At 63.4% G+C, this 9,567-nt stretch overlaps 1 protein-coding gene across 1 annotated transcript in view; it reads left to right on the top strand.

Moving 5' to 3' along the window:
• The window catches only part of LOC119113590 (uncharacterized), a 78,413-nt gene extending 70,096 nt beyond the window's left edge, over positions 1–8,317 (top strand). Inside the window, exons 21-29 of the mRNA XM_037237881.1 lie at positions 857–975; positions 1,439–1,522; positions 2,374–2,522; positions 3,049–3,267; positions 5,106–5,195; positions 6,055–6,264; positions 6,872–7,056; positions 7,832–8,027; positions 8,309–8,317. Of these exons, the coding sequence (XP_037093776.1) occupies positions 857–975; positions 1,439–1,522; positions 2,374–2,522; positions 3,049–3,267; positions 5,106–5,195; positions 6,055–6,264; positions 6,872–7,056; positions 7,832–8,027; positions 8,309–8,317 (1,261 nt within the window). The remainder of the gene's footprint in view (positions 1–856; positions 976–1,438; positions 1,523–2,373; positions 2,523–3,048; positions 3,268–5,105; positions 5,196–6,054; positions 6,265–6,871; positions 7,057–7,831; positions 8,028–8,308) is intronic.
• Positions 8,318–9,567: the final 1,250 nt, after the last annotated feature.

The following is a 9,567-nucleotide window of genomic DNA, read 5'->3' on the forward strand; positions in this document are numbered from 1 at the left end:
GTACCCTCTGGTTGATGTCCCGTGGGACCAGTTCCCCACCCGTCGGTGTCCTCCGATCGGCAGGGTCCTCTTCTGTACCCTCTGGTTGATGTCCCGTGGGACCAGTTCCCCACCCGCCGGTGTCCTCCGATCGGCAGGGTCCTCTTCTGTACCCTCTGGTTGATGTCCCGTGGGACCAGTTCCCCACCCGTCGGTGTCCTCCGATCGGCAGGGTCCTCTTCTGTACCCTCTGGTTGATGTCCCGTGGGACCAGTTCCCCACCCGTCGGTGTCCTCCGATCGGCAGGGTCCTCTTCTGTACCCTCTGGTTGATGTCCCGTGGGACCAGTTCCCCACCCGTCGGTGTCCTCCGATCGGTGTCGTCCTCTGCTGTACCCCTGTGGTTGATGTCCGGTATGATCAGTTCCCCACCCGTCGGTGTCCTCCGATCGGCAGGGTCCTCTTCTGTACCCTCTGGTTGATGTCCGGTGTGATCAGTTCCCCACCCGTCACTGGCCTGATCTGCAGCCATGCCCGTCCAAGCGCCGGCTCACACCAGGCCCGCGGTTATTGTACGCAGGTACTCTGTATGATCAGACTCTGTAAGATGGGCAGGTCAAGATACTGTCAGCCAGAGTTTGGTGAAGCTCACCTGTGTTGCCAGTCGGTGATGATAACTTGCAGGCGTTGACTAACGATGCTGGCCGAACCCAACGGGGACGAGGCCGTGCACACTAGGGTTTTAAAGTCATACGCAAAGCTGGTAATTCTGTGTGCGACTTGTTCTGAAATCACGCGCCGACCCTCACACATGGCAGCGGGCCGACCTCGTCAGTCCGCCACCAAACACTGAACATGTGACTCGCGCTGCCGGCCAGGGTGCCGGTGGCCGTGCTGCTCTGCCACCTGTTCATGGTGCTCGGCTACGACCTGGACTCGCCGTCGCCGGAGCGCAACCGCTGGTGTGTCGTGCTCGAGGCGCTCGTCTGGAACATCGGTACGGTGCCGGGCGGCGCACAGCCGGCGCGCTGCCTCGCGACGGCTGCGCACGAGGGACGCTGCAGACGCCGTCCCTGATCAAAACTTGGGTCATGTAGGGACCTGTGTTACGAGCGGCATGTGCCAGCGCGCCCGGGGAATACAGTATTGAGTGCTGCAGCTGGTGTCAGCCGCGCGTCAAGTGTAGCGAGCGCAGTCCTTTGAAAAGTCGACGGTGGTGGACCACAAACGCGTTACATCGTGGTTTGTGGATGATCAGTGTTGGGCTTGTTCAGAACGTTTCGCGGCCTTTAACGATAACAACAGCTGTGTCGTATATCGTTGAAACGCGGCCAATGCGATGCCGCGGTTACAAATGTGCCGCGCAGTGTGCTGCCGTTGCCACCGTTGTGATGTGTGCCACACCACGTGCGTCTTGCCAAGCCAGCGTTGTGACGCGGCTGTGACGCGTCCGTTCTCAGGCGTGCTGGGGATCCTGCAGCCGGTGGCGGCCGTGCTGGTGGCTGGGCTCGTCTGTCCGCTGATCGCGCTCGTCATCCTCGTCTGTAAGCCGAGCCCCGGGCCCCGCCCGCACGGCGCGCCGCCCCGGCGGCAGCGTGGCCCGCGGCGGGTACCGCGGCCGTCGCCGGCGGTCTCTGACGCGGACCGCAGGCGTTCGGCGCTGTGTGATGCGGTGAAGTCAGCGCTGTTTTCTGCTCTCGCGGTCTCGGTCGTGGTCTCAAGCCGTCTGTTGGAAACATGCCAGACATTGAATCGGGTCATGATTCGAAGGCTACTCGGCTGCCGCTAAAAACAAAAAACATTGGATGTCATTGTCAGCTCACCTCTCAAGTTATACTCATATTTCTTGTTAAAAGCTTGTCGATTGTAGCGTGTGGCTAGGTGCTGTTTAAAGTCGTTTTCTTCTGTCTCTTCCACCGCCACACTGGCCGCTGGGCTGTGACCGTGCCGTGGCCGGCCCACTGCCGGCGCCGTCTCAGTGGCCCTAGGTTTCCGTGGCCGGCCGTCTGCCGGCGCGGGCTCAGTGACCCTGGCCTGCCGTGGCCGGCTGGGTGGCCTTGGCTTGCCACGTCGGGCTGGCTACCCGAACAGTCGCCTGATGGATGGCGCCGTCGGTCGCCCTGATGACCGCAGACGCCGTGGCTTCAATAGAGGCCGTCCGGCGGCCGCCGTCGTCGGTGCCGCCGGCCGCCGACCGTCTGATGGCAGTCTGATCAATAGCGGCGGGGCTCGCCCAGACGCATCACGAGCACTGCCGGCTGCCACAGTGGCCGCCAAACCAATCACGCCGCCGCTGACTCCAACGTGACATGACCCGAGCATTGACGCCGTCACCAGCTCGAGCCCCCCAGACATTTACCTGCGGTGGTGATAACACTGTGCCCTGGCTTGGCAGACGGCTGGCTGCGCTGGGGCCTGCGCCGCCTCTGGGACCGGGTGTCCTATGACGTCATCGTCAGCCGGAAGGGGCGCATCCCGTGCTCGGACAGCTTCCTGGTGACGCGGGTGCACGGCCCCGGCCTGTCGTCTGAGTACTTCCTCCAGGTGGGCACGGTGCGGTCACCGGTCTGCAGCACTCAGTGGCGCTGCTGCGGAGGCCTGCGTGGTCGGGTGTAGCAACTGGGCCGAGACATGGCACTGGCGTGGCTGAGGGAGACGTGGCTACTGATCTCAAGCACGGCATAAGCATGGCTAGGGGAAGCGGGATAAGAGGGTGACGGCCCGTTGGGACTTCTGTGCCTGCGATGTATGACCACGTATTTCCTGCCTCTTCCGGTCTTTGTTTATTGTGTTAAGAAAGAGGTCGCCTGGGTGGCGAGCAGTCGTTGTACCTGGCCCGCGCCCGGGTAAGCTTTACACCAATATTCGCGTTGCTGGACCTTCTGCAGTGCATGCTACCCACACCAGAACCTACCGCCCTTCCTTGGACGGTCTGAATGGCTTGCATCCAGCCACTGACTCCTAATGCTCAGCGACGCCATTGCCTCCCCTGACCCTGTCCAACCCCTGTTAGCGCACTGAACCCCTGCCGCCCTCCCCTGACCGCGTCTGACAGGTGCGTGCCCCCCAGATCCGACCGGAGCAGGCGCTGGCGGCGTTCGAGGCGCGTCTGGAGGCGGACGAGCTGCTAGCCTTTCAGCAGCAGACGGAGCGGCGCATCCAGCAGCCGCAGCAGGCCTTCAGCCAGTTCGTGCAGCGGCTGCTGGCGCCGTTCTCCGTCCAGCTGTGCCGCGAGGGCGTCTACGGCCAGCTGCACGCCGAGGGGCAGCAGCTGACCAACACCCTGCAGGTGGGTGGGGGCGGGGCGGGGTGGCGCGAGGGCGTCTACGGCCAGCTGCACGCCGAGGGGCAGCAGCTGACCAACACCCTGCGGGTGGGCGGGGCGGGCGGGGTGACGCGAGCCGGTCAACACGGGCCGACGTCGCTGAGGGGCAGCAGCTGACCAACACCCTGCAGGTGGGCGGGGCCGGCGGGGTGGCGCGAGCCGGTCAACACGGGCCGACGGTCGCTGAGGGGCAGCAGCTGACCAACATACTGCAGGTGGGCGGGGCGGGCGGGGTGGCGCGAGCCGGTCAACACGGGCCGACGTCGCTGAGGGGCAGCAGCTGACCAACACCCTGCAGGTGGGCGGGGCCGGCGGGGTGGCGCGAGCCGGTCAACACGGGCCGACGGTCGCTGAGGGGCAGCAGCTGACCAACATACTGCAGGTGGGCGGGGCGGGCGGGGTGGCGCGAGCCGGTCAACACGGCCGACGTCGCTGAGGGGCAGCAGCTGACCAACACCCTGCAGGTGGGCGGGGCCGGCGGGGTGGCGCGAGCCGGTCAACACGGGCCGACGTCGCTGAGGGGCAGCAGCTGACCAACATACTGCAGGTGGGCGGGCGGGCGGGGTGGCGCGAGCCGGTCAACGCAGGCCGACGTGCTGAGGGGCAGCAGCTGACCAACATACTGCAGGTGGGCGGGGCGTCTCGGTGGCGCGAGCCGGTCAACAACGGGCCGCCGATCGTGAGCAAGCAGCTGACCACCTACTGCAGGTGGGGGGGCGGCGGGGTGGCGCGAGCCGGTCAACACGGGCCGACTCGCTGAGGCAGCAGCTGACCAACATGCAGGTCGGGGCGGCGGGTGGCGCGAGCCGGTCAACACGGGCCGACGTCGCTGAGGGGCAGCAGCTGACCAACATACTGCAGGTGGGCGGGGCGGGCGGTGGCGCGAGCCGGTCAACACGGGCCGACGTCGCTGAGGGGCAGCAGCTGACCAACATACTGCAGGTGGGCGGGGCGGGCGGGGTGGCGCGAGCCGGTCAACACGGGCCGACGTCGCTGAGGGGCAGCAGCTGACCAACATACTGCAGGTGGGCGGGCGGGGTGGCGCGAGCCGGTCAACACGGCCGACGTCGCTGAGGGGCAGCAGCTGACAACATACTGCAGGTGGGCGGGCGGGCGGGGTGGCGCGAGCCGGTCAACACGGGCCGACGTCGCTGAGGGGCAGCAGCTGACCAACATACTGCAGGTGGGCGGGGCGGCGGGGTGGCGCGAGCCGGTCAACGCAGGCCAACGTCACGTGAACACTGCTGATACTGAACCCAGATGCCGTGTTGGGCTGGTTTGACGCCGGGCATACGTGGACTAGTGTGAAGTGGTGTCTGCGGCGGTGGAAGCTTTCGTACGCCTGTGCGCTCGTAGACGCATGGGAGCCCGGATCGGGGTCGGCTGTTTTATACGCGCTGCAGGTCGTGTTTCGGTTCCGTCGGCTGTGTCTGACGTGCAGGGCTGTAATGATCCCCGTCATTACCCTCGTCACCTGCGTGCTTCCTAAAATAACTGAACGGACGGTTATCCCACCCGCGGGTACCTTTAAAGCCCGCGTATTGCAGTTTGATGGGCTCTAGCATAGTTCCCATGCTACTAGTTAGAGCAGGCTGTCTGAAAAGTGTTTTTAGGTCCTTTTGGCCATCTGCAGACTAAGGAGCTCGTTAGAGAATTAGTGCCACCATGTCACACCCGGCTGAAAGAGGCCGGTGGAAGCTTCATGCGACCGGAATCCAAGCTCAGACGGGGCGTGGCTATCACTGGACGGGTACCGTGACCTCTCGCATACTGACACCAGCGCCGCGCTCCTTCGCGTGCAGGAGAGGATCGAGAAGCGGCTACACGACCTGCAGACGGGCCTGACGCCCGTCCAGCGGCGTAAGGTCAAGATGGCGCCTCGCGACCTCAAGGTGCGCAGCCGTGAGAGAAGCGTGCCGCGCCGTGCTGCTGCTTGACGTTGGTCATGGGACCGCATGGCCGCCCTTTGACGTCCGCCGTCACGTGAAGATTGGGTACTGGTGATCGTTGTTTTTATTGTGCTTACCTGCCCCCAGTGATCCGAGGAATTTTGGCGGTTATGATCAAAACGAATGCAGCACCGTAACGTAAGCCGAACCATTTCGATTGCTCATTACGGTAATGGGCTTGCCCGTTTTTCCAAGCCAGTGTTGACGCATGTGCGTAGCAGCTGCACACGCCCGCGGATACCGCTGATGGTGCAGGCCTGTGCCGGTGGTCCATTGCCGTCCCGGTAACTGCCGCCCAGCGTGTGGAGCTGAGGATAGCCAGCGGTGGCGATAGCGTGATCGGACACGTGACATTGATGTAGTGTTCAGAGTAGGGCACAAATGTGACCGTGTGTTGGCCTGCTCATCTCCGGCACCAAGCAACAGCTTCCACAATTGAAATCGTGACGTCAGTGTCTCCCACACCATTACGCGTTTAGCACCAGGTCTGCCCACAGCGTATGACAACACCGTCACCTGTGACCTGTTGACCTGTGGTCTCGCCTCACACTCACCTGTGACCTGTCCTGTGGTCTCGACTCACATTGTTATCGTTGTGGATAGCGTCACGTGACCTCGGCTGCACAATAAGGCTTATTATTAGCTGAAGCATGAAAGTGCTCACGTGGCACACGTCCCCACATCTTAGTGCAAACGTGTCCAGGCAACGCCTCCACAACGGGGAATCGAACCCGTACTTCCCAATCCGAATCCAGTGGCGTTGCCGTGGTAGCCTTGCTCACCCTGCCCTCGGCGGCTGCAGCTGGCGCTGGTGGCTGGCGCCCGCCTGCTGGAGGAGTTCTACCCGCGGCACGTGCTGGCGCGTCTGCCGGTGAGCGCGGCCGAGTTCTGGGAGGGTCGCGCCCTGCCCGTGGACGACTGGGCCGGCCTCTCGGCGCTGCTGCTGACCGAGGTCTTCAGCGGCGACGTCCTCACGCCCATGGAGGAGGCCGACACGCGCTTCTACCTGGAGGTGAGCGCCACGGCGACGGCCGGCAGCGGCGTCGTCGGCGGAGTTCTGGCTGGACGTGCGGGTGGATCATGACTGAGGGGAGCGTGGGGATAGGAGGCGAGCTGCCGCTACGTGTGGGTTAGTCAAGCGTCGCTCTGCGAGTCCGCACAGTGTTCTACTGCGTTCGGACGCGCTCGAGGTACTGGAGGTACGCGCTGAAAGTACGCGCTGGTACATTGGCGCCGTATGGCCGGGCCGCGTTCAAGGCTGGAACCAAGGAACGTGCAGGCGGACACCGCCAGCGGTGATGCCTAAAACCCTGCCAGCGTATATGGCGACTGGCGTGTTTGGGGACGGTGCCGTGGCGTGTGGCGGCCATCCCGCACCCCATGCCGACGTCGCCGTTGTCAGCGCAGTGCTGACACGACCCCGAGCTCCTGCTCCTCGCGCGGGTGTCAGCCATTCATCCCAGACACGCGGTCTGTCGCTGACCTTTCGTCGTGACCGCAACCATGACATCCCGCCGCTGACCCCGACTCCGACCTCTCGACCTCGGCGCTGATCCCTTGACTCCGGTGTGACCCCGAGTCTGAGTCAGGCTGACCCCACGGTCGCCGTTTGACCTCAGGTGCACCGGGTCAACCTGACCCGGTACACGGAGCTGCTCCGGGCCGCGGCCGCCGCCGACGCGCCGCTAGCGCCTGCCGTGCAGACGGCCAAGAACATCCAGGTGGCACCACCGTCGCTGGACGTGGGCTGCTTCTCTCCGCTCAGCCGGCAGCGCCAGGCGACGGCGCGCAGCCAGCGGCGCACGTGAGTGACGCGGGCCAGGGCCGGCGGCGAGGCAAGGAAGGCGGAGCGGCAACTGCTGGCTGGGTGGGCGATGTGTGTACTGAAGCCATGCGGGACAGTGGCACGTAAAAACCCAAGTGGTCAGTGAGCAAATCAGTGTCAGTTAGGAACAGGGTGGTCAAGAAGATGGCAAGACTCTTGACTTACTGCACCGTGATGGCTGGCTCTAAGTCGTTGTTGGAAATTATGTTTTGTGCAAAGTGCATTGTATGGTCCAAACCTGCAAAAACATCAAAAAAATGTTTGATTTGTGTATGACATATGCGAAACAATAGCGCAATTTGCCGTCTTAAGTCAAAAAGGCCAGTGAGTCATTAGTTAACACAGCACTTAAGCATTTTGACTGTGGACGGTAGCATTGTTTAAGTTATTTTATTCACCAACGCATCTGATACAGTGCCGACGAATAGCTGTCTAACACATCATTGAAGATATGACTCGGTCTGGCTTGGCTTGATTTTATCCCTGATTTCTATTCTAAATGACTTGACTACGTATCCCAGCGGCTTTGCTGTTTTCTTGTGTTAACGTATGATTTATTGTGTCGCTGGGGTTTTAAGACAGTTAACTTACATAAGCAGTTGTGTCCATTCTACGAGTCAGTCCTTCACGACGTTAAGTGGCCATGTGAACGAAACTCCTGCCATCGCCATGACGGACCTCGGTCGTGTCGGCGTCGCCTGCGCCGCGAGCGTCGCCAGCACGAGTCCCCAGCTGACGCGGCGCCGGCCGGCAGGCGGCGGACGCTGCGGCCGTGGAAGCGGCGGCGCCACACGCCCTACACGGCCGAGAAGCTGCCGATCCCGCTGCCGGTGCCGCACCCGGCGCGCATCGCCGCCATCGTCTACAACCGCGACACGGACGAGCCGCTGCCGGCCGACGGCGAGCCCTGCCAGCTGGTGTTCGCCGCGCTCGAGGGCACCGACGGCACCGCGCGCGCGCCGGCCGCTGACGACGCGGCGGAAGCGGAGGCGGGGGCGGAGGCGGCGGAGGAGGAGGCGGTGGAGGAGGCGGTGGCGGCGGCCTCCGGGGACGCGGAGAACGCGGCGGCGGCGGCGGCGGCCGCGGCCGCGGACGAGTTCGTGGTGATTCCGCTCGGCGAGATGGCGGCGAGCGGCGGCGGCGGCGGTGGTGACGTGTTGTCCCACAGTTTGAGAACCACGGACGTGTGAGGCTGTGGTTTGGCCGCGGCCGCGGCCGCCGGGCTGGGCAGGACGCCTGAGCGGAGCACGCCGCAGGGCACGTGACCGGGAGGGAGGAATGTGGCGAGGACTGTGCGAAGGGAGCGTGTGAGGACGGGATGGGCGGTGGGAGGCGCCAGAGGGCGGGCTGCGCCGCTGCCATCGTGCCGGCTGTAGCCCGGTGCGGAGCCGCGCCGGGATGAAGCAGTGGCTGGCTGTCGTCCGTTGAGTGGTGTCCTGGGCGTGTGTGCTACCCTCTGATGGGCATCTGGTATTGGCATGCTGTAGTTTGAAGTGATGACTTCGAATGGGTGTTTGATGTTCATTCCGAGTATGTCTGGCGGTCCGCAGCCACCGCCAATCAGCGGAGGACCAGCACGCACTCGCCCACCTCCCTCCCCCTCGTGGGTTGCCCTCTCTCTCTCTCTGTCTCTCTCTCGCGCGTTCGTTGGTGCTGCCATCTATCCGTCATTTGTGTGGCGATGGGACAGGCCGCGGGACGCGTGTGATCCCTCACCCCGACCGCCAAGCCTGCCGACTGGAAGTATTCACCGATGAGTGGTGTCCATATGAGCTCCGTCGCATGAGATTAGTTCAGCGCTTACGTGTGCGCCAGCCGTGTGTCAGACACAGCCTGTGTGGATCTTTTACACGGGCGCTTGTTTTGTTTACTGTTTGTTTTGTGGGTTAAGTCCCACCGAGATTGTGTCGAATGTTCGTTTTGATTCATCACGGTGTTACTCTTTTACTCGTTACGGCGCGGCGCCGTTTTGAGTTGGAGGGAGCTTTTTGCATGTGCCAAACCGCTATTGTTTTTTTTTACGAGTTTGCACTGGACGTGTGCCCGCCACGGCCTGCTCGAGCTGCTGGTCTGCTTTGTGCGTCCCCGGCGACTGTGCCGACCTGCGAGTGAGGCGGGCCTTTTCGCGCAGGCTGGCTTGTGCGGCCGGCAACCTGTTTTCGGCTCATCCTCAAGTGCAATGCATTTGAAATTACGCCATTAGTGATGCGCGTGGCCAATGCCTGGTACGTGCTGGTCCGTCAGCAACGGCGGCGCTGTGGGCAGGTGAACCGCTGTGTGTCGGATAGTTGTGCTGTGAGTGGTCACCAGCCGCTCGCCGAATATAGCCTCCGTGTCTGCGGGCGAACTGACCCTCTGGAGCCAGTTTGGATCCGCGTGGGTTGGGCTGGCTTCTACGGCGGAAGGCCGGGCAGCCAGTGGAGGGTAAAGGCGGTCTGGCCCACGGCGTCCACTGGTTTGCGTGCTCCAGGCCATGGATGGAGGTCAAAA

Source organism: Pollicipes pollicipes, unplaced genomic scaffold (assembly GCF_011947565.3).
Source record: "Pollicipes pollicipes isolate AB1234 unplaced genomic scaffold, Ppol_2.1 Scaffold_7262;HRSCAF=8765_pilon_pilon_pilon, whole genome shotgun sequence".
Taxonomy (NCBI): Eukaryota; Metazoa; Arthropoda; class Thecostraca; order Pollicipedomorpha; family Pollicipedidae; genus Pollicipes; species Pollicipes pollicipes.